Source organism: Gadus morhua, chromosome 6 (genome assembly GCF_902167405.1).
Source record: "Gadus morhua chromosome 6, gadMor3.0, whole genome shotgun sequence".
Taxonomy (NCBI): Eukaryota; Metazoa; Chordata; class Actinopteri; order Gadiformes; family Gadidae; genus Gadus; species Gadus morhua.
Genome location: NC_044053.1, coordinates 16,182,493 through 16,207,841, shown reverse-complemented (window position 1 = coordinate 16,207,841; position 25,349 = coordinate 16,182,493). Strand labels below are relative to the sequence as shown.

The 25,349-nt window shown below is 43.9% G+C and overlaps 1 protein-coding gene across 2 annotated transcripts in view; it reads right to left on the bottom strand.

Moving 5' to 3' along the window:
• oxct1a (3-oxoacid CoA transferase 1a) overlaps window positions 1-25,349 on the bottom strand; it is a 43,355-nt gene that overhangs the window by 10,501 nt on the left and 7,505 nt on the right. For both annotated transcript variants that reach the window (XM_030358867.1, XM_030358868.1), the window contains 8 exons: window positions 24,983-25,089; window positions 24,399-24,459; window positions 14,250-14,357; window positions 13,777-13,891; window positions 12,957-13,051; window positions 12,218-12,266; window positions 11,864-11,936; window positions 7,145-7,220 (listed from right to left, as the gene is read on the bottom strand). In XM_030358867.1, the coding sequence (XP_030214727.1) occupies window positions 7,145-7,220; window positions 11,864-11,936; window positions 12,218-12,266; window positions 12,957-13,051; window positions 13,777-13,891; window positions 14,250-14,357; window positions 24,399-24,459; window positions 24,983-25,089 (684 nt within the window). The remainder of the gene's footprint in view (window positions 1-7,144; window positions 7,221-11,863; window positions 11,937-12,217; window positions 12,267-12,956; window positions 13,052-13,776; window positions 13,892-14,249; window positions 14,358-24,398; window positions 24,460-24,982; window positions 25,090-25,349) is intronic.

Genomic DNA, 25,349 nt, shown 5'->3' with positions numbered 1-25,349 from the left:
GAGAGGGTAGGGGGGTGGGGGGGGAACAGCATGTGACCCGAGAGCAGCTGGTACTTTAATTTACAGCTGCATTAGGCGAGGGGGGCGGGCGTTCGTCAGCGGACTAGTAAAGTAAACAAAATGGTAAATGCTAACATTTAAACCAGGGTAAAGGAAATAGGCCAGCTGTGAAAAAGTGTGGCACTGGAAATAAATATAAAATTGTGGCCTATATTTCAAGGCTGGACTAAAGCCATCAGACGGTTGATAAACGGCTATTGTTCCATCATTTTCTTAACAAATCTCGACAGTGGCTCAGATGTGTGACCGAGTGGGTCTTCCTCACATCCTGCGGTGTGTGAATACGGGGGCATCTAAAAGCCTTTCAGTTAGTTTTCCTTTATATGCATACACTGTACATATCACCATAGTCATGGTATCCAAGGGCGAAACAACCATACCCTGCACATTACAGGGCCATTTAAAGTGCAGTATTTGTGACGCGACCACAACCTAGACCACCACTGCCAACAGGCAACATCCAGCTCGTAACAGAAGCCCACTGAGGCCACAAGGTTAGAGGTCATCCGTCGAAGCTCGTCCCTGACCAGTGAAAATGTGAAACAGACTATGCACAACCCCATATAATATGCGGCTTTGCTGTCTGATAATCAGGCCAGTCTTTAATTGCCATGCTGCGCGCTGCAGCAAGGGCAGAGGAGCGCATTGTTTGTGCCATCCAACTACGAGAGGCTGGCGAGAGCAAGGGAATGGGGATTATCCAATAACATATTCCATCACGCACACTAAGGGAATTTCGTCAAATCCAATCTAGCTTCAAACCATGATTGGTCACCGAATAGACTTGTTTTGTCTGACCAAAAAACAGGCATGGTTGCTAGGCTACTATTCACTGGCTCACCTGAGAATTAGCCATCTAAAAATGTGTCTCCACTGCCTCTACACGTCACATTGGAGACCTTTTTAACGTATTCTGCCCTGCAGTTAAGGGGATCACATCTAGAGGAAGCATTACAATCGTACCCAGGGAACTTGTTCAAAGAGTTCGCTGCCCACAAAAGTATTTTTGTCATTTCAATAACACAGCTTTGTTGACATTAACCTTGCCCTCGCAATTTCAGAATTTCTTTCTCCTTTTCATTGTTGAATTTGGATTTCCTCCCTCATTGAATGGTCACATCCCCGCTCGGGAAAATAATCTATAAAAAGGTATTTTAATCTGTAAATCAAGACCGCCAAAATGCTTGAAATTACCCCAAGCACACATAACAAACGTTGGCGTACCCATTCAAAATCCTGGGGGCCACTCAGGATTAACATAAATCATGTTCATCTACAGAAAGGGGAAATAACATCATCAGTATTTTACCCAAACCTGCAACCGCTTTCCCATTTCCATGATTGACTGAGACATTATTATTGTAATAATAATTACATTGTAATAATAATACTAATACAATTTGTATTATTAGATCTAACTGTAACAATAACTTCCATTGTGTTTTCTTGAAGAAAACATCCATTTTACTCTAGCAGGACAATTGAACTCTCTCTTTGACGTTACTTGAATCCTAATTAATTCCATGCCCACTGCAGAAAGCAATTGCCGACAATAGTAATGAAATGGCATGTAATATGAAAAAAGAAAAAAAAGGAAAGGAAAAAATGTGTTAGAGAAGGGACAGTGTTTTGGCCCAACGATATAGATAGAATATTTCAGGTGGGTGTGTGTGTTGTGTAATAGACGCGCTAAAATAAGCCCTGCTATCCTTGCCTGGCAGACTTTTTGGGCTGACACCTGCCCCAGTCTGTGAGGGTAGAAAGCCTCCGACAAACCAAGTACCATTCACCAAGATACTCAGCTACCAATAATAACATCAAATATCCATCCTGCTTAAGCCACACAAACAGACACACACATACATGCCAAGGACAAAGAAATATATACTGCGGCACTTGTGTGAGTGCATGCAATAATTTAGGACATGCAACACATATATTTTGACTGCTAAATGCCTGCTGCATTTTCCCACGGCATGCAGCCACTTTGGAAGATGCACATCAAATGAAAACATGATGGATATATACTCCTGAAGACCACAACACTTAAGATGCTTTTTTTTTGCATCACCATGACAACAATATGCTTGTTGTGTGTCCCCAGCAGTAAACATCCTCAACCAAATATTTTATTTTTATAATCCACTCTACGAATCGAAGGGTTCCCTTCTGAATGTTTCTCTTCCTCTCGTGTGCCTTGGCAGTCTGAAACAAGATACTCTTTCCATTTAATAACACGGCTACATACTGCCAAGAGCCTTCGTTACCGTGACAACTAATGAAAAGCACCCCAGGCGTGGAGACAGGCCTGCGAGAAACACAATTGGCGTTGCGTTTAGCGTAACTGGACCTCGTGTCCCCATGTCCCCTCATGTGGACGCGTCTGCTGGGGAAGGTGGTTACAATGCATTGCTCATCTCCACAACAAAAAAAACAAGAGTCAAGCAGACCTCCCTTTAGCCAGAGATTAATGTCATTACTAATATTGTGATTTCAGGCAATTTAGGGGCAGAGGCAGCCAACGGTCACACCGCAAAATGATGTTTACCCAGGTAGCATTATAGTCACTTGCGGTTAGGTAACAGCCATGTCGAGAGCTGTGTGACTTGATTAGAAAATTCTAAGTGCTTAATAATTTGGGGGTCTGGCCGCGATGCTTCTGAAAAACGGCGTGTGTGGGGTAAGAGGCTGCAAGCTTGGTTGTGTCTGTGCGTGGAGAGGCCTATTCAGAGACACATTGACCTGCGGTGACTAAGCCTGTATTTGCTCTCATCAGGTGGAGTACTATCTGGTGGCTGCTGCCAGTCTGAGTGTAAACAAGCACACTCTTAGCCGACTTATGACCGATTACATTACGTAGGCCTCCGACAAACAAACACCTGAATCAAATCACGACCAATACGATTAGTGGTGGCAAATCCCGCCGGGGACACGACAAAGGTAGAAATTATAATTAGAAACCATCTTCTCTGCATCGTATCAATATCTGGGAATGAAAGTGAGAGAGAGAGTGAGGGTAATTTTGCCACATATAAAAATGTCCAAATGAATTAAAACTGCACACCGTCTCGATAGGAGTTCACAGCCCACAGTCACCGCCCGCCCCAGCAACCTCTCTTTTCATGCCGTTTGCGGGGGCACGTCACTCAGGGCAATGAGTGAAGTGTCCATAAGCCTTTTCGAGGGAATTTGAGTCATGGGTCAAAAGCAAATGCCTATTATGTGCGGTTTTGAGCGTTAGTGCTTAGCTTAGCGTTTATTAAAATTGACACTGTGGCCAGATTTGATGAGCTTTTGACCAAAAGCTTGGCCCACTTCTTAAGGGGGTTGGCCTCTATGAGGGTACCTAGTCTCTGGGCCTGGCTTGTACACAAGTGGAATGTGATTGGTTGAACACACACACACACACACACACACACACACACACACACACACACACACACACACACACACACACACAGTATATATAAATACATTGTACGTTATTCGCACTTGGTTGCTGAGGAAAAGATTTTTGCAGTTTTCACAGTGTAAAACAAAATCCACGTGTCCCTTATTGGTCAGAGAGGCAAAAACAGTCAGCATGCAAATTGAAAAAGGCCTGGGCACCAAGTTTCATAACTGTTTCTCCATCGGGGCGGCAGGGCGGTGGGGCTTCAACTTTGACCAGGAGTTACAGCGCACCCTATGGACGAAACGGTACCAACATTCTTGGACACCAATTTGTAGGTCAAATATGTTGGACAAATTCGAGAAACGTTTGCGCTGTCAGGGCAAAAACTATGAGTGTTTCTAGGTCAGAATAAGAGGAAGAATTCCTATTAAAAAATAGTTCTTCCAAATACCAAATTAGCTTCTGCTCCATTGACAAGAATACCAGCCGCCTTGGTCTGCTCAACGAGCTCCTCGTGCATTACTGCTTAATGGCAGCGACACGCTGTCGTCTTGAATCCTAAAGAATGTCATTCCCCCCAAACGTGTTTCATAAGCCCGACAATTAACTGAACGTGTCGTACACACCGCGACTAGCTACTCCAGTGTTCTGTACGACACAAAAGAGCAAAGGGTTTCAGTGTGTGTGTGTTTGTGGGTGTGTGTGGGTGTGTGGAGGAGTGGGGGATGTTTTAAACTGGAAAACCAAAAGCACACACATGCAATGGAAGATTTGGAAAGCAGGCCAGAGGGATAAAATTAGATTGTAGTTTAGAAAATAATGAGGTTAAATTCTTAAAATGACAATCGTGTTAATGGTTCATGTGAATTACTATTGAATGTTGTTCAGAAAAATAAAACAATTCTGTGGCTAAGACTAGGCTACTTTATTGCTTGCTGATGCGAAATTTAAAAGAAATATTATTTAGGTGGTTCAATATGGTCATATTCACCATACAAATAAGTAATGTACCTCAACAAAAATGTAAAGGGTATAATATGTACTTTCTGCCGCTGGAGATCTCAATCAAAACCAAAACAAAATACATAGTTTGATTATTTTGTGAAGTAGCTGTTGAATCCATTTTAATGTTCATGGTTCAGGTAGAAAATGCAGGGTTAAATATTTAAAAAAAGGCTTGGCTGCTAGATTTTGCCACTCGGGCAGTAAAAAGACAACATTCTACGAATCAATTTTGGCTTGCCGCGAGGACTACTGGTACATTCAGAAAAGAATTTACTGTTAAGACTTGAAGGGTTGTAATAACATCTAAAACATATTGCTGTTTGAGCGCCTCTGAGTTAATTCATGTTGGCGATGGCGTTAAAGGCGGCGCCCAGTCTTTCATGCCGTCTGTCGCCACTAGGGCTGAACGATTCGGGGAAATAATGGAATTGCGATTATTTCAACCAATATTGCAATTGCTAGTGACAATATACAAGTATATGTACTGGATGCATAAGTACTTTTATGCTCAATGGCAACGGAAAAAAAGCACAGCATGGCTAAGAGTAAAGGGCTCTTTATGGTTCCACGTTCACGCAACGCGAGGGGGTTACGGACCCCTTACATCCTTGCGGACCCTGCATGCAGACGTGCACCTCCCAAAAACCGTAACCTTCCGGCGAGGTGACGCAGCAGCAAGGACTGTGATTGGTCCACTTAGTAAAACCCGACGCAGAACCATAAACGTTCACGACTGCGTCGAAGCGTCTGCATGGTCATTGCGTTGCGGGAACGTGGGACCATAAGCCTGGGTAGGTGCCATGACAAAGGCTTTAATAAAAACAAACTGAAACTTGGGGCATTTAAGCACCAAAATAAACAGGTTAGCACAGAGCCAGTAGACCTAGAGTAACACAAGGTTGCTCTTTTGTTCAATGCTGGCTAAAAATCAATCAAACTGTTCCCAACCCTCTTATGAAGCTGTGGAATGTGACACGCAACTGCTAAAACCTCCCCATTAGACAAAAACACAGGACACAGACTCCAGATTCTTCGTTAGCTCCCATTGTTTTCTGCAGACGTTCCAGCATTAGTGGATTGGCAGCATCACCGGTAAAAGCATTAGAAGGCAATCGACTGGAAAAAGGTTTATCTGCATTTTACAGATTAAAAAGGTGTCTCTCATAATAGATATAATCGCAGGGAGATGATAACAGCTCCAAACCGCTTCACAAAATTGCTCAGATTTCATCCTAAGTACTCATCCTTACAAAGTGAAGTGGGGGGGGATGGGTACTTCATGCTTTAAAAAGGATTTAACATAGAAAGGCAATCATAGAAACATGTATGAAGCTTTTTTAGAAACACTTTACCATAAGGGTACATGAATTAACCAAAAAAATTACCTTAAGTACTTAACTGTCAAATAATGGCCTTGTAATCATTATTTAATATTTTTTATGCAGTAATAACATCAAAACTAATAAGTAAGTAACTAGAAGCTACTGACCATTTGAAGTCGCATAGCTACTCTGCAGTCTTTCCGGACATATTTTTTAGTATCTTGGTTGTTCAATGTGTTTAGTTTATCCAATATTGATTGTGTGCTCTAATTGTTCTTCGACTCATCTCCCGGCCACTTTGGTTAAAAGCATCTGCTAAAGAACCAAATAAAAATTCTGCAATGTTAGAAAATCCATTAAAAAAATATCGGAACAGGTCTTACTGCAACAAAATAGCCAAATCACAGCTAAAGCACTGCCAGCAAGAAGCAACACCACATGTAACAAAAGAAACAAAAGTGTGGGCTTAAATTGTGTGTCCATCAAGACAAAGAGATTTTATTTACAAGACAACGCTATGGAAGCGAAGTGTTATGCATTCACTTGAGAAAATCAATTCTGCTGCTGTTGTTCTGAAATAATCAGATAATTTTCTAGAAATGAATTCCGAGAAATGTTTTACTGGCATAAAAAAATGCTCCTCCGCTTTTCCGGTTGTTGCTGCTGATCAGGTGGACCCATGCCAAATTATATAATCTGACGGTTAATTTGATCACATGTAATGTAGGAAGAGAATGCATTTCTTATATCAGTGAAGTGTGTCATAACGGTTCAACTGATCCTGGAGAAAAAGCCGCATTGTCTAGCAGATCCGAAGGGGCTCTCCCTCTGAACAACCCCAAAGGCCTGAGGTGCATGTACAAAGAGGACAAACTAATAACAATACCATTGATATGACCATCTCCTAAAGTCTCAAACATAAACCTAAATAAAATTGGAGTAAACTCAACAGGTTGGCTTCAATGAAATCAGGGCCTCAGGTGAATGAGAGCTTCTCTTGGGATTTTGAGGCATTTCACTAATTCGATGAAAACAGCAGCAGGTTATTTTTTCTATGATAACTTTTTAGGGAATTCAGAGATAATAATGTTGTTAATTCAGAAATACAAGGCAAAGTATTTTCTCTTCTCAAGTGAACGCATTACGCTTCTGTACAACACTAACACTAAATAAATCGATGTGCCATTTTGTCTCCTTCTTCTCAAGCACAAAGTGAACACAATGTGATGCGAGGAATGCATAAAAACATGATATTGATCTGGCGAGAGTTAAGCGGTAGAGAAATATAACCAAAATAATTAAGCCGTCTTGTGCACACGGCACTCTTGAGGATCTCAGAAGGAGGTGAACACTGGGCACTTACCGGAATCATCCAGTTTGCCAGGTCACCGTGCTGCGACACCTGCATGGCCCCCAGCATGGTCAGGTTGATGTGTCCTCTGCACGGGGGGGGCAAGAACACTGTTACCCTCCACTTCAAACCAACACTCTTTCCATGCACCCCGTCCTATTGTATTGTGAATGGAAACATGACACTGTTCAATATTGCTGAATATTCCGGAAATTAAACGGTTCTTTGGTTCAATTTTGGATTTTTCATTTTCATTTTGATCATAAGATCACACTACTCTTAATAAACCATTTCTTATTCAAATGTTGCTGGCAATAAGGCCTGTCCTCACAACTGTGAAGTTAGTTTATACTTATTCACTTTATTTTTACACATTTGTGTTTTTCCACATAGCAGAAACGAGAATCTTTCTCCTTCGTCTATTTGTCTGCATCAATGGCTTGCATAAAACTTAATGTGTCATGAATCATCTCTGTCATCTGTGACATAACTATTAGGATTCACTGATGAATCCTAATTCATCAGTGACGGTTCCTCTCCTGGAACCGTCACCTTATCGTGGTGGAGAGGTTTGCGTGTCCCTGTGAACCTGAGAGCTGTGTTGTCGGGAGCCTTGTGCTCCTGGTAGGGTCTCTCATGGCAGAGTGGTCTCAGGTGAGGGGCCAGACTAAGAATGGTTCAAAAAACTCCAATGAAGAACGAAAAAAGAGGAGATGTGACCCGGCCCGGAGGAAGCCCGGGGCCCCCGTCTGGAGCCAGGCCCAGACGGAGGGCTCGATGGCGAGCGCCTGGTGGCCGGGTTTGCCACGGAGCCCGGTCGGGCACAGCCCGAACAAACTACGTGGCACCCCCCCTCTCTTCATCCCATGGGCCCACCACCTGTGGGAAGACCCGTTGGGGTCGGGTGCGCAGCCACATGGGTGGCAGCGAAGGTCAGGGGTCTCGACGGACCAGACCCGGGCGGCAGAAGCTGGCTCTGGGGACGTGGAACGTCACCTCGCTGTGGGGAAAGGAACCGGAGCTTGTGAGGGAGGTGGAGCGCTATCAGTTAGATCTGGTGGGGCTTACCTCCACGCACAGTCTCAGCTCTGGTACCGTACTCCTGGATAAGGGTTGGACTCTATTCTTCTCCGGAGTTGCCGAGGGCGTGAGGCGCCGGGCGCGTGTGGGGATACTCATAAATCCCCGGCTGAGCGCCGCGGTGTTGGAGTTTACCCCGGTAGACGAGAGGGTCGCCTCCCTGCGCCTAAGGGTTGTAGGGGGGAAAACTCTGACTGTTGTTTGTGCATATGCACCAAACAGCAGCTCAGAGTACTCGGCCTTCTTGGAGACCCTGAATGGAGTCCTGTATGGGGCTCCAGTAGGCGACTCCGTAGTTCTGCTGGGAGACTTCAACGCCCACGTGGGCAACGATGGAGACACCTGGAGAGGCGTGGTGGGGAGGAACGGCCTCCCTGATCTAAACCCGAGCGGTCGTTTGTTATTGGACTTCTGTGCTAGTCATGGATTATCCATAACAAACACCATGTTCGAACATAAGGGTGCTCATAAGTGTACCTGGTACCAGAGTACCCTAGGCCGAAGATCGATGATCGATTTCGTGATCGTGTCATCTGACCTGAGGCCGCATGTTTTGGACACTCGGGTAAAGAGAGGGGCGGAACTGTCAACCGACCACCATCTGGTTGTGAGTTGGATCAGGGAATGGGGGAAATTTCCGGATAGACCTGGTAAGCCCAAACGAGTAGTGCGGGTGAACTGGGAACGTCTGGAGGAGGCCCCCGTCCTAGGTATCTTCAACTCACACCTCCGGCGGAGCTTTTCTGGCATTCCTGTGGAGGTTGGGGGCATTGAGCCGGAGTGGGCGGTGTTCAAAGCCTCCATTGCTGAAGCTGCGGTGGCTAGCTGTGGCCTCAGGGTCTTAGGCTCCTCAAGGGGCGGTAACCCTCGGACACCGTGGTGGACACCGGTGGTCAGGGAAGCCGTCCGACTGAAGAAGGAGGCCTTCCGGGATATGATATCCTGGAGGACTCCTGACTCGGTTGCAGGGTACCGACAGGCTCGAAGGGCTGCAGCGGCTGCCGTGTCGGAGGCTAAGCAGCGGGTGTGGGAGAAGTTCGGAGAGGCCATGGAGAAGGACTTTCGGTCGGCACCAAAGTGTTTCTGGAAGACTATCCGGCACCTCAGGAGGGGGAAACGGGGAACCATCCAAGCTGTGTACAGTAAGGATGGGACTCTGTTGACCTCAACTGAGGAGGTCGTCGGACGTTGGAAGGAACACTTTGAGGAACTCCTGAATCCGAATAACACGCCCTCTATGTTGGAGGCAGAGCTCGAGGTTGATGGTGTTTCGTCGTCAATTTCCCTGGTGGAGGTCACTGAGGTAGTCAAACATCTCCGCAGTGGCAAAGCCCCAGGGATTGATGAGATCCAGCCAGAAATGCTAAAGGCTCTGGGTGTTGAGGGGCTGTCATGGTTGACACGCCTATTCAACATCGCGTGGGAGTCGGGTACAGTGCCAAAGGAGTGGCAAACCGGGGTGGTGGTTCCCCTGTTCAAAAAGGGGGACCAGAGAGTGTGTGCCAATTACCGGGGTATCACACTTCTCAGCCTCCCTGGTAAAGTCTACTCCAAGGTGCTGGAAAGGAGGGTTCGGCCGATCGTCGAACCTCAGATTGAAGAGGAACAATGCGGTTTTCGCCCCGGACGTGGAACTACGGACCAGCTCTTCACTCTCGCAAGGATCCTGGAGGGGGCCTGGGAGTATGCCCATCCGGTCTACATGTGTTTTGTGGATCTGGAGAAGGCGTATGACCGGGTCCCCCGGGAGAAACTGTGGGAGGTGCTGCGGGAGTATGGGGTAAGGGGGTCTATCCTCAGGGCCATCCAATCTTTGTACTCCCAAAGCGAGAGCTGTGTTCGTGTTCTCGGCAGCCAGTCAGTTTCGTTCTCAGTGGGTGCTGGTCTCCGCCAGGGCTGCGCCTTGTCACCAATCCTGTTTGTGATATACATGGACAGGATATCGAGGCGTAGTCGTGGTGGGGAGGGGTTGCAGTTCGGTGGTCTGAGGATCTCGTCACTGCTTTTTGCAGATGATGTGGTCCTCATTGGATCATCGGCCTGTGACCTTCAGCACTCACTGGATCGGCTGGCGGCCGAGTGTGAAGCGGCTGGGATGAGGATCAGCACCGCTAAATCTGAGGCCATGACTCTTAGCAGGAAACCGGTGGATTGCTTACTCCGGGTAGGAAATGAGTCCTTAGCCCAGGTGAAGGAGTTCAAGTACCTCGGGGTCTTGTTCGCGAGTGAGGGTACTATGGAGCGTGAGATTGGCCGGAGAATCGGAGCAGCGGGGGCGGTATTGCGTTCGCTTTACCGCACCGTTGTAACGAAAAGAGAGCTGAGCCGCAAGGCAAAGCTCTCGATCTACCGGTCGATCTTCGTTCCTATCCTCACCTATGGTCATGAGGGCTGGGTGATGACCGAAAGGACGAGATCGCGGGTACAAGCGGCCGAGATGAGTTTTCTCAGAAGGGTGGCTGGCGTCTCCCTTAGGGATAGGGTGAGAAGCTCAGCCATCCGTGAGGAACTCGGATTAGAGCCGCTGCTCCTTTACTTAGAAAGGAGTCAGCTGAGGTGGTTCGGGCATCTGGTAAGGATGCCCACTGGGCGCCTTCCTTGGGAGGTGTTTCAGGCACGTCCAGTGGGGAGGAGACCTCGGGGAAGACCCAGGACTAGGTGGAGAGATTATATCTCAACACTGGCCTGGGAACGCCTCGGGATCCCCCCGTCAGAGCTGGTCAATGTGGCCCGGGAAAGGGAAGTCTGGGGCCCCTTGCTTGAGCTGCTCCCCCCGCGACCCGACCCCGGATAAGCGGATGACGATGAGGATGAGGATGAGGATGATGTGTGATGAAAACAAAATTGTATATGGAAATAAATGTATTAAATATTGAAACTTTTCTTTTAGACACAGGATGTCTGTTAAACATACAGTGTCAGTGAAGGGCTGCACATCTGTGTGCACAGATGGAAACATAAACAAATGAGTTTTAACTACGGTTCTTCTGTTGAAAGTGATGGAACAGTTCCGAAAAAATGAAAAGCTGTTAAATACAGACCGTCTCCCACGACTATGATAATGATGAATAAGTGATAAGATACACCTACATTTTGTGATAATTAACAAGCTGCTAAATTGTCTGTGTCTTTCTGTCTGTGTGTTTGTGTGAGTCGGTCTGTCTGTCTCATCCTGTATATGTGTCTGTCTGTGTGTCCGTCTGGCTCTCTCTCCGTGTGTGATGGCTGAACATCACTATTTATGAGTACTATTGGATTTCCTCTAGGTGGACAAACAAAGGTAATGCCCTGGGAAGAGTGGGCTGCGTCTTAGACAGCCAGCAGATCAATACGAGCCGGGGCGATATTGGCCAGGCGTTGCCTTTGTTGATATCCACAGGGTTATGAACCACCATCTCTGCTGACATCACACACAAGTGGTGAGTCAGTGGAGGAGACCTTTTGATGTGATTCATCACTTTTCATGCATTCTGATAAATCGAGTGGTATATTTAAACGCAGCTTTGGACGTGACTTTTGTTTTTATGGTTGATCCGCTGGGTTGTTATGATTGCGCAAGAAGTGCCACAACAGCGCCGGTTATCTACAGTTTGGTTTTACTGTTCTATTATGTCACAATATAATATAACTGTAAGTTTTTACAGGGCTTACCCTCTGATCATGGCGAAGGACTCGTCACTGGAGAAATAGGCAGCGCCGGGGAGCACCGTCACGGTCTCCTTTCCTGTACAGACATCAGCAGACAACGGTTCAATCAGCACGGGATGACGGTGAACTTTAAAAAGGCCACTTGTTGTCACAAAACATGTCAAAACCCATTATTGTAGCGGCAACCTCGCCGGGGCCTAATTTGTCTTGAATAAAATAACCATCCATGCCCGTTATCGTTCTCTGAATGAGAGGTCAACCAAATGTGTGAATGAATTCCTGCCTTGTATGCATGTCCTTGCAGGGGAATTATGAACGGTGTTGTAAGGAGAGGGGTGGAAAAAAAAACACACGTACCGGCATTGATCAGGTCAGGGTCTACGTTGTCCTCTGTGGGGTACGGGCCCTGCACGGAAAAGGACAAGCAAACGGGCACACGTGTGAACACACGCATACACCCTGACACACACACAGACGTCACACGCACAACACAACATTTAATATAAATCCCCACTAGCCCGGTCTCTCTAGTCATGAGACGATGGCGCAGCAGCTCTTTCGGATTCGACGTGACGTTGATTTTTTGTCTGCGCTCGACAAAGAGGAGCGCCCTTTTTGAAAGGAGGCCGGGCGTGAGGGGTGTGGATCTGGCAGCTCCGCTCTCCAGCTGGAGTAATGAGAGGGCGCTGACAAACGGGGCATTAGCATAGTCACCTACCGTCACCTACCCTCACCTGGAGAACGCAAGTGATTGTTAAACGTGGCAGAGCTGCCGCCGTTGTGGAGCTTTTGTGAGGTTTACGAAGCGCGTAAATAATGATTAGGAAAAATGAGGCGCCGAGCGGTCCGCCCTCAACAATTGCGTGCATAAAACTAATTGCCGCACATTTCAAACAAGAGACTTCATTTACAGGCTGCTATTAACAAAGATTGGGCATGAATCTGTAATCTGGGTGCCTGCGATGGCACTTCAGCTGTGGGGGTTATTATGAAAATGACAAGCTTCACAAGGGAGGAACAATAGCGCTACTCAGCCATGGTGGTTACCTGACTCACGGCGAAATGGCTTAACAAAAATAACAGCAGCAGGTCTTACCAGTCCCAGAATGCCGTTCTCGCTCTGGAGGTGGACGGTGATGTCAGACTGGATGAAGTTGCTGGCCAGCATGGGGATGCCGATACCCAGGTTTGCTGAATGAGCGCTTTGTTAAGGAATTTGAGATCTAAAAATCATGATCGTCATTACTCAATCCACATATATTGTGGAGCTGTAAAGGCCTTAGCAAGACATCCACACATGGGATTCATGACATTTGTATTGATCCAATTCAAGCACAAGCATGTAGGATATATTGTAACACTCCGTCATTTATTAAACATATTAAGGAGTGGAAATGGATTCAACATAGGAGAGGCGTGTTCAAATGTGTTTCTCATTGATAGATTTAAGAGCATGATGCATAACATACTAAACGATCACCAATCTCCAAAAGATCATGCTTCCAGGAGCATGGTGGTGAGAGAGGGGGCACCATAGATAGCAGTTGAAAGAAATGCATGCATAAAGGATATCACCAAATTATTCATGATCAATATTATTCATTCACCATGTATATTCTATCAGAACAAGGATGGCGATATATGTTTCCATCCAATATCCAGCATTGGACTCATCGTGGGCCAAAATGAATCGCCCACAGAGGGAATGTTCCCATGGACTACGAGTACGACGAAATGTCGTACACGGACGACGGGGTAGAACATGAGCAAAGAGGAGGGGAGGAACTGCTGCCTGCTGCTATTGTGAACCAAAAGGTCAGGATCAGATCAGAAAGCTTTTGCGACTGCAGTTGAACATGCTCCCCCTACACTGATGTATTCCTCCAGGCGTGCAAACCGCGCCCAGTAAAGGATACCATACATGCCATCCTCAAACTCAAGCGCCGCTCGCCGGATGATCCGCTCCCGGACGATGTCAGAGTCCTTCTTGGGTTTGGGCTTCTCTGTCTGGCTCTTCTTCACCGTGCGTTTCTGGTACACAACACACGTGACCGATTAGAAAGGGTGAGATGGGGGGTTCCACCACTGTAAACAATATCCATTTGAAACTCTTTTTAAATTGGTAGTGTGAAAGTGGCTTGCAATGAAAGACACAGATGTGTCTTTCATTGCAAGTGTGTCATTAGGGAACAGGGCAGGTGTTGGGGCATCTTGCTGAAGGTTGCTTAAAGATAGGCCAAACATCCTAGCCATTACACTGCCCCTGTTCCACAATTTAGTTCCAGGATTTAGTTCTAGGAGTCAAACAAAGGCTTGTCTGTGACCGACAGCGGCCACTGAACAATATACACACAAAAAGGTTTTTCATTCAGGACACACCCCCGCGTACCTCTATTCTCTTCTCGAACCCTGTGCCCTGCACCACGCGGTGCACGTAGATGCTGGGAATGTGGATGTCCTCCGCGGCAAACGTCCCCACGTCCACCACCTCCTCCACCTGCAAAAGAGACACACAAGCATACACACATCATGACGTGACCTTCAGACATACAACCGGGTGAGCCAATCACTGTCCCTCCAAACATGCTCCAGTGCTCCTGTTGATGACTGGGGCATGAAAAACATATTGTGATAGAATCACTGTATCAGGAAATAGCCATGGCCCACCGAACTGTACTGTGGGTACAGCCTTTGCACGTTTTAGTTCTGCAATGCCAAGACTTGAGGCTGAGTTTTGTCTCCTAATGCCTCGTCTCAGTCACGCCTCAGTCGTCACCATAGCCCACGCTGGTAATATCCACATTTAAACCGAAACCAGATCAGCCAACTGGGTTATTGCTTTGTCTTAATTGGCTTTCTGTGCCACTTTGCAAACATCTAAAGCTACTTAGGGGTAAATGGAGATTCAAAAAGCATTGTCGCCTAGTTGTCTCAAAATCGACATCTTGATCACAATTGATGATTTCCAAATAAACCAATGGGGAAACTGTACATCTAGAATTATAAAAAGACAACAAAGATGCAGTCTGACATGGATTTGAGTGAGAACTGAAGAACTGATGCTTTTGCACTTCCCTTAACTCAAGTGTGAAGTGGAGAGCCATTCATTGAAACCATTAAACATAATTACTAATATCATAATCCATGTAATGGAATCCCAACAATTGCTAAAAGTTTTTGTGTAAATGAGAACCGAGATGGCAGCGAAAAGAGAATATAGGTCAGGGCCTTACGCTGCTCAATGCAGGCGTTTATTTTCGACACTCTGGGAAGAAAATAAATACAAAATAAAGAAAGAAATACTCTGCAGAAAGCCAAATGATGGCAACTCCAGATGGACCTTAAAATCAAGTGAGGAGGTGGGAGAGAGAGCGAGATAGAGAGAGACTCTTACTGAAACATCTGCAGCACTTGTTCGAACAGCTTGACTGCTGAACCCCAGATGGAGACAATAGATGTGCTGTTAAGTACGCAGGCCCTAGAAAATTACCACAGCGAAAAAGGGTACAAATCACACCAGTGGGCTGAATTACCCGCAAAAAAATCCCCCCCCCAAAAAAAAAAAGCAACCAAATCACTTAACCCATTCCCAAACTGGCGAAAAATCCATCCTCAAATCGCAGCCAGTGTATCCATGACAACGCTGAGAGGGGTTCTGCTGGCGGCCACCGGCTCCTCTCCGTCGGCATGGTGTGCCGAGGGAGGGGGCGGAGATAAGAAAAAGGGACTTGATTCAATTTTCCTGAAGGCACGCTCGCGCCCGGGCCTCACGTGGATGCACCAAGTAGCCTACACTCAGGGCTACATGTGTGTGCATTAAGGAGAAGAGGGGGCGATTTCATAGGGCCCGTTTGATCCGGAGCAATCTTAGTAGTAGTGGGGACTTAACAGCACATCTATTGTCTCCGTCTGGGGTTCATTAGTCAAGCTGTTCGAACAAGTGCTGCAGATGTTTCAGCAAGTGTATCTCTCAATCTCCCCCCTTCCCACTTGATTTTAAGGCCCCCCTGGAGTTGCCATCATTTGGCTTTCTGCCAAAGTAGTTATGTATTTATTTTGTATCTATTTTCTGCCCCGAGTGTCAAAAGAAAACGCCTGCATTGAGCAGTGCATGTCCCTGACCTATATTCTCTGTTCGCTGCCATCTCGGTTCTCATTACCACAAAACCTCTGAGCAATTATTGGAATTCCATTACATGGATTATGATATTAGTAATTATGTTTAATGGTTTCAATGAATTGCTGATGGGGGCATACAAATATTTTGGGGGGTGATTGGTAGAGACTTCCTCTCTCCTGGGGAGGGGGGGGGGGCGTAACCCACTCACTCCCCCCCATAAATATTTTTATGCATGACAATTAATTGTTAGTTGAGAAATCCGATAAATCACCTCGATGTTGCACCGATACTCGCAAAGTGAAATTGAAAGTGTGTATTCTGTTGCAGTGTACAGGAGTTTGTGCCCTTTATGAATGTACAGGGTAGAACTCCTGTCTTATGGGGGGGAGTGTGACGGTCACAGGGTTGCCTTGTGGTGGTGGTGCTGCTTCTGGTGTGTTCTGTGTTGCAGGTTGCTGGTTGGTGGATTATCACCTAACGAGATGCAGCTCACCTGAGCAGGCTGGGCTCAGGAGCCTATAAAGCAGCCCCGATCAAGTGACTCCTCTCTCTTCCTGGCCTGCAGCCCGATCCTTAGTTTCTGTTATGTTTGTTTGTTCACGGTATTCTTTAATAAATGTATTAAGCTCATCCAAGACCATGTGTGGCCTCCCCTTCAATGTTGCAACCGTTGAGCCAGGTTGTAACAACATATTATGCACATACACTCATGGTGGCCAAACACAATTGAGCAGGTGAGAGCGTGTGTGTCTGAAGCTGTGCCTCTATTGATGTGTCTCAATCTGCACCCACATGTTCACATCAGGGCAGGCCCGGCCACGGGTAGGCCTGACATGGCAGGCAGAGCCCAGCAGGGGAACAGAGTTCCTCAGGTGCGCACGCTCACGAACTCACCGTGGGGAGTGAATAACAGTGTTCCATGTGTCGGTCCTACCGTTTAAGTACCAGTATCAGGCTTGTTCAAGGATCGATGTTGTCCAAATTCATCAATAAGAGTCAAAGGCAATCGGATGAGGAAACGACTGTTCTTTGTTTACCCGGGTAGCGATGCACGGTATACACAGCGAGCAGCGTTTTAATCGAGTGTGAGCAAGTGTGATTGCATGCCGCACGCTGGGCCTTCCATACATTCAGAAAGAACAACCTATTTGATGGGCTGCCTCCATGCTGGAGACAGCGTTATATAATGCTTAAAATGTTGGCCGTGCTCAGGATCTTTCTTTGAGACGCAATAATTATTGCATTATTTATATAACATACCCATACATATACGAAGGAAAAAGACCCATAAGCACCAAAATATTGGGGTTGAATGGATTGAATATGAAGTATTTAGGTTTCACATCGTTAGCTTGTTTCCTATCACACTGTGTTCAGACGTTGTCACTAATGCTATATATCTAAAATATATGTTTACCTGGGCCTCTAATCTGCTCGGCTGAGGTGTGCAAGAGTGTGTGTGCGTGTGCGTGCGTGTGTGTCCGTCTTCCTAGTCTGGAGGATGAGGAGGAAGAGACAACAGTGCTCCGTGTGACAATGACACCACACTCTTATTACTCTGTATATTTATAGCGTTCCCATTTCCCTCACAGTCTGTACTGGGCTGCCTCCATGCATGAATTTTTACATTTGGAATGACTTAAAACTAGTTAATAGAGATCATCTTGTATGTGTCTATGTAGTCCTAAATGTTTTTATTATTTGTGGCAATCATTAATTTTAAAACACCCATACTGAAGAGATTGTTATGATATATTGAGGTTTCGTCTTTTCATTAACCTGCCAAGGAAACTAGTCCCATGTCAAAATCTAGCAAGTCTACCCTATGTCTATAATGTAAATCGTCATTGGTTTTGGAAATAAGTCTTCAGATTCAGCCGGTGCCATTGTAAAAATGCCTTTCATTGGCACCATCATCCATTTCAAACGCCGCCGCTTCGCTCACCAACAAAGGCTGTGCAGAACCCCCTGTTCTCCTCTCATCTCTGTCCCATTGTATGGCGTACATTTGCCCCCAATTATTAACCTAATTTGTGAGCCCTTAAGCCCATAGCAAAGACTAGTTGAACAACACAGCACGATGGTAGCATGTGCACCTACCTATAGAAAACACATGACTGCACGACAAAACCAATTCCTTCCACTCAACATCTTTGTTTTGGATTCCAGTACCACGTTTAGACTCAAGTTTCTCGCCCACAATGCCGCCATTTAATTCAGATACAACACTGGTAAATTGGATCCCACACTAGCCTAATGAATGGGTTTCACAGTTTAAAAAACTATGATCCCTGCAAAGTAACATGCAGGCGTTGACAGAATCGTTGGTTGTTTAGATTAGAACATTATTCACTTGTAGTTCCATTCATAGATTCAAACTACACTATTGTTTTGCATTACATTCATATTGGCTTCCTCCGGCAACACCCACGTCTTTACCACACACTGTCAAGGACCCGAGAGAGTTAAGAGAAGCCGCGGGGAAACCTTTTATTCAGAACAAGAGTTTTATCAAGTCTCGCACGCTCGCTTTTTTTAAAATGTATTTTATTTAATTTATTTATTTTTCATTTTAAAATCCTTGATCTTAATTTTTTCAGGTACCAAATCCCACAAATTACAACTATGCATGTGCTTACGTTTGCTTGTATTTTTTTAACTGGATATAGCCACTATATCTGGTCAGAAGACTGTTGCAGTTTTGTGGGGGCCTGCTTTTGATCAGGGACCAGCTGATTGTAACACTACACACAACTACATTCCCGTGTGGTACATGTACTGAAAGATACCAAATACTTGAGAAAAACGGACTTGGACTCCTTTCAAAATGTGAAGGCAACTGTACAGTACACTAACCGGTCAGCATGGACTGAGTCACCGAGGCAATGACCCCTGGTTTTAATGCACCACAGTTGGACAGCAGGAGGCTAATGCTCAAACACCTAAGGATGGAACTCATTCATATCCAATTAGACCCCTGCCCTCTCGGACACACACACACACACACACACACACACACACACACACACACACACACACACACACACACACACACACACACACACACACACACACACACACACACACACACACACACACACACACACACACACACACACACACCTCTTTGATTTGATTCACACCAAAGAGAATTGTACCCCACAACGCGCTGGGGGCTTTCAACATACCTGTGGCCACGCAACCAACTGGAAAGCATGGATATGGAGCAATCAATTAGTAGGGCTTGGTTACCTAGCAACCTTGGAGGATGGTGGGTATTTGGTAATTACAAACGAGTGTATAGCTCATTTGAAATCGTGTAATTAAAAATAAGTCCATCGGCTAATTTCTTTGTAAGACAAATGGCGATTAGACGCGATCAGGTATGCTTTGTGGTTTATTGATCCCAAGTAGGGATGTCCGATATTGGCTTTTTTGCCGATATACGATATTGTCCAACTCTAAATTTTCGATTCCGATATCAGCCGATACCGATGTCGATATTTGGGTTATTTTTCCTCAAACCTAATTTAGGTAACATTACATATCTCCTGTTGTGGAATTAACACAACATGCTTAATGTTATTGTGATGCCCCACTGGATGCATTCTTGAATGCAACAAGGCTTTCCAAATGTTAACATTGTCTGTGCAAAATAAGAAAAATACTTCAACTTAATTTAAGGGAAAAGTGCCATGTTTATTTTTATTTTTTTAATGGTCTCAGACAACAGTTTGGATTACACTCTCCCTGAGATAATCTTGACAATGCCCACAACAAATAGGGCAAACTTGACTTCACAAATGATAAAACATTGTACCTGAACAACTATGTGCAACATAGCAGTATGTTTCTTTAACTAAAGCTCAATAACCTTAATTGAATAAATGCACAAATATGAGTCAATTACAATGTGCACTGTACTGCACAATTTTGAAAACATTTATTTGAGCTATAAAAAAAATAAATAAATAAATAAAAAAAAAAATCGGTTTTAAGGCAAAAAAATCCGATACCGATATTGACAGATATTACATTTTTATGCTAATATCGGCCCGATAATATCGGTGGGCCGATAATATCGGACATCTCTAATCCCAAGCGATCCTAAACTGTTCAAATTGATTGATTAGAAGTACCATCTAATGGTTTATTTACCAATTGTCATGTGACCCAGTTCCCCAACACGATTTATCTTAAAAGATCGGAGTGCACCTGATAAATCGATCTCTTGGGGCCACAGATCCTAAAAGGATAATGAGGGAGGACACCTTCTTCTATGCATTGCATCATGCTCCAAGTGCCATCAATCCTAAAAGGACGATTAGACACCTTCTTCTGAGTATTGTGTCATGTTCAAAGTGCTAAGAATCCTTAAAGGACGATTATATCCTTATGTGTATTCTATAATGCTCAGGTAAAGGAACGAAAAATAGGGCATTTTAATAAGAAGCAAGAAAAAGCAAAATTTAAAAAGAAAACCACTGCCTGGACCATCCAGTTAACTTTAAAAGTATTCAAACCCTGGTCTTGAGGAGAAATAAATTGTCCTTTGAGAGTAACCAGTTAACCCTTCTCCAAAAGTCATTGAGGAGTAAATCAGCAATGAACATCAGCCCACACTGGACGGGTAATGGACAACACACCACAGAAGGCTGTGGCAAGGCCACCTGCGTATTCACCGAAGGGTTACAGCGAAGCCTGGGCACACAACACGAACGGCAGGACTAATATTGACTATCTCGTTGCCACATTCATGACTGTCCATGCTCTGAATGCTAAAGGTCGACTTATCTCTGCGGCGCATAAGCGCTTCATTTGCAGCGATAAAGGCCAGCCTTTATTCAGCGCACAGGCCCCCAACGATCGCTTCACTGCACTGAGGGAGCAGGATTTCCGCAGGCCTACAAGATAATGTTACCGGTTACGTTAAAAAAACGGTATTAGACTTCGTTATGTAACACACAAGAAATGACGAAGAAATTAGAACGTAATTTCAAAGCAATGGCAAAGGATGATTGGAACGTCGATATAATTCCCAGATTACTTCTTTAAATGCTGTACTTTGATAGTGTTGATTAGCCCAGAATGGTTTCTTTAATTCCTGAGAATGCACCACGCCTTACATTAAATGACAAATAAAAATAATGAGCGTATCCATAATATATTTGATTGTACCATTTGATGCGGTGGATGTGTGTGCGGCAGTGCAGTTTAGACGGTCGGCCTGGATAAAAGAATGTGTTTGATATGCAAATATCCCTATCTGAATATACAAAAAACAGGTAAATGCACAAAACCTCAAAGACTGAATAGATTGCAAGAACCTACAATGAAGCCTCAGCCATTATATCCACCCAAACACTGTTTCAAATGGGCTCTAGAAACTAGGATCGGTACACATACTCCATCCACAGATTTGACACCTATTTAAGAAAATAGGCTAAAATGGTAATAGCTAAATCACCCATGGTTATATCTTTTGTCTTATTTAGACACAAAAATCCCCCAAAACATTTATTCAGTGTCCTTATTCATAATTGCCTTTGCAACAGCTGAAAGTACGGCGATTTATTAAAGTAGGTCAGTGGTTCATTTAACTACTATTAGTGTATAGCTTTGACTCAGGGTTGGAGGAAAGCCGAGTTTCTAATGTACCCAATATGTTTTTGCAATAGATTTTTACATGATTATCTAAGCCTATAATAAAAATTCTGTTTGATCCATTTATCTTTTCATTCTCTTCTCTGTAGCTTGTCATCACTATGTCATCACTTTACATCACCCCCAAGAGTCATGGCAGACCGTTCTATACGAGAGCCAGCCTACAAAGTCCTGAGTGGCCAGCAGCAGCACTCGCTCACGCTCCCTCAAATGCTAGATCATTCATGATGTAGACTAAAGCAAATTAACAATTCCCACCAAAGTCACTTTAAAAAGGTGTTGTAGGTACGATTTAAGAGTTATAATTTGAGTTTAATTTGTATGAAATGTCATAGCCATCTGTCATCTATTGGTGAGTGAAACTCTCTGTGAGAATCTCGGTTTCTGACTGCTCCCGGCTCATTTCTGACCAATCAGGGTATCTCTTCCCTGATTGGTTAGGTGAATTCAGATTTTCTGTCAATATCATACCTGTCGTTGCAAAGGTTCACAAAATTTGGGAGCATGCAGAGGACAAGGGAGCATTATTTTTGGTTAATTATTGTCCAAATCTTACTCTCTATAGCCATCGTTCTTAACAATTCTCAACAATCTAACCTTCAGTAAATTTGAGGCAGATGTCCCTCACTGAGTTGTAGCTCTCTCTTTATCATAAGACGGGATAGCCCACGTTATGCAAAAAGTTAATACTGTGCTACCCTCATCTTAAAAACTAACAAATAAAACCTTTAGGAGGATGAGGATCTTCTTCTTCATAACATTAGGGGAAGAAAGAGAAGGCCTGATATATTGAGAGATGCTCTTCAAATAGTTTTCCATATGGAGGTGTTAACTGTGAAACTAGTGACCATGCTGAGCTGCTCAGCTGCTGTGTGTAAATAGAAAAATGTAAAGCTGGTGGAAAGGGTACGAGAGAGAGAGAGCGAGAGCGACTTTGATTCCTCAGAGATGACAGGTTGGCCAGATGGAATCAAATGAGACGTGTAAAGTGGGGATGATCAGCATTCCCATTATAGTCACACAGATTCTAAGTGTGCAAATTTGACTCTAAACTAAGCCCTCTAAAGGGCTTCAATGGTTGGGAAAAATGTGTTTACCTTGTCAATGCCATTGGGGAAAAGTAAGTATGGTAGCCTGAAAGTCAACAAAGACTGTTGATGCAACAACATAGCGCAGATTTGTGATACAAATCTTTTTATTGTCTACTGGAAAAAAAGTGAATAATACGGTTGTGCCAGTCCCAAGTAAATCTGTAACGTAGTTATAGTATTGAATATATCAACTACGTAGACCCTAGTTAGTTCTAGCCAAACACGGTGGACATGTTGACAATTCTGTCCCTCAGAATCCCTCTGTCAAGCATCTGAGAAACCAATTTGGGTGACGCTTTATATTAAGGTCCTTGTAATAAGCCTTTGTTAATGGGTAATAATACACTTATTATATGCTTATTAACATTAATTGGTGATAATAAGACTATCTTTCAGTGTTTAAATAACATAATAAACATGTTTGTTGCGATATTATAAGACTTTTATAAGCACTTATAAGAAACATGCCAGTTTCTTATCGTTGAGTTTCTTATAGTTGTTAATAAAAGCATTACAAACCTATTTATTGAGTTTTACTAACTTACCAATTATGTCATTGTTAAAACTTTACTAAGCATTATGCTTATTAAGGTTAATAAATCCTTTATTAAGCCGCTAATTATGCATTTTGCAGGTACGTGATTTAAAGCGGGAACAATGCTTATTAAGGTTAATAAGTCTGCACATGTTGAGCGAATGTGATCTTTTTTGTTCTTCATATAATATATCCTTTAAAGGCTTTTATTTTTAAGGTAATTTTAAACCGGAAGTTCTTTTTATGCAAGTGGATGGACGCATATGCTTGATGAAGTGTTTGACAAACATTTGGAGGACATGTCAGAAACGTCAGCACGAGCACCCCAGACCAACACAGGGCTTTTAAGTTTTGAACTGAGTTCAGAGTGAGATTGGGGGGGGGGGGGGGGGTTATAACATGTGACTGCATACAAATGTGTCCATAGACATGGTGAATAATGTGTGATAGTAAGCATTATTGGCCCTTAACACTAATATTCAGAAACAACACTGCCTCAAAAGGCTATTGGCCTAAGCAACACCAGTAGAGGCATATACTTTCCCCTGAAATTGTAAACGTTGCAAACATGCAAAATCATAATTATATATTTATGTGGCATTCAGTCCAATGCTTAAAATATATTTGTGGCATTCAGTATATTAAAGGACTTAGATAATTAGCAGTTTAATAAAGGACTTATTAACCTTAATAAGCATGGTTCCAGCTTTAGATCCCGTGCCTGCAAAATGCATAATTGGCAGTTAAATAAAGGATTTATTAACCTTAATAAGCATAAAAATTGCTTAGTAAAGGTTTAACAATTACATAATAGGTAAGTTGGTAAGACTCAATACATGGGTTTGTAATGCGTTTATTAACAACTATAAGATTCACATTATTATATATAGGACCATTACTAATGTTATTAAGAAATCAATAAATAGTTAACAAGTTTCTTAAAAGTGCTTAAAAGTCTTATAATTTCAAAATAAACATATTTATCATGTTATTAACACTTATTGATAGTCTTATTAACACAAATTAATGTTAATAAGCATATAATAAGGTCTTATTACACATTAATTAAGGCTTATTACAAGGACCTTACGATAAAGCGTTACCCCAATTTGTATAGGACATACATACCTCTACAATAGTGGTTTTCGCTGCCTTGCACATGGGCTGGTTGAAGTTCCTGGCAGTTTTCCTAATAGGGCAAGGGAAGAGCAGAGGTTCCATTTCATTATCGTTAGTGTTGAGTTGTTATACTTTCACTCTACATAGTAATCTTTTGGACAATGCAGCTTTAACACAGCTACGTGAATTTTATGGAGTTGGTATACTGCCCTCTAGTGGAGAAAACGAACAACCACAACCACTAGCTGATTGGCACACGGTAGAAGGTTGTTCTTTGACGCCGCATTGTTTAGATTTATCGGGATAGAACGAATTCAAGCAAATCATTTCCTGTTGACTCACTACCCCTATGATCTGCTGCAGCCCGCACTGGTATGTTCATTCCTCCTTCAGAACCATGTTGTGTCAACACGCAAGGTTATTCCAAATGTGCCCGCATGACAGCAGCGAGATCTAATTTGATGACATGATAACATGTCCCTGCTGTTCTCTCCCTGAGGGTCTGTCGTCGCTCTAGCATCGAGTTGCCCTATTCCAGAGTATTTTTTGCTCTTATTTTCTATATTGCCTGAATTCGTCTTTGTGGCCTTTACCTGAAGATGATGTTGCCGGCCCGGTCAGCCTTCCAGGCCTTGATCAGGGCAAAGTCTCCGGTGATGGCCTTCTCCATGATGTAGTGCCTGCCATTGAACTCGCGCACCTGGAAGCCACCACAAACGAAAACGGGTTTGGGAACTTGTTAAACCATGAAGGAAGGATAATAAACTTTCAGCAAATAAACTAAGCTGAATTATTCAACTACATTTATTCTCATACCAAACTATTTTAAAAATATATATTATTGCTTGTATTTTACATTTCCCCTTTTTTTAAAGAATATTTTAAAGAATGTCCTTTTACATGTGACTTCTTCCGTTTGCAAGTTCTATATATGGCGTTGTGTGAACGGTGCAATAAAGA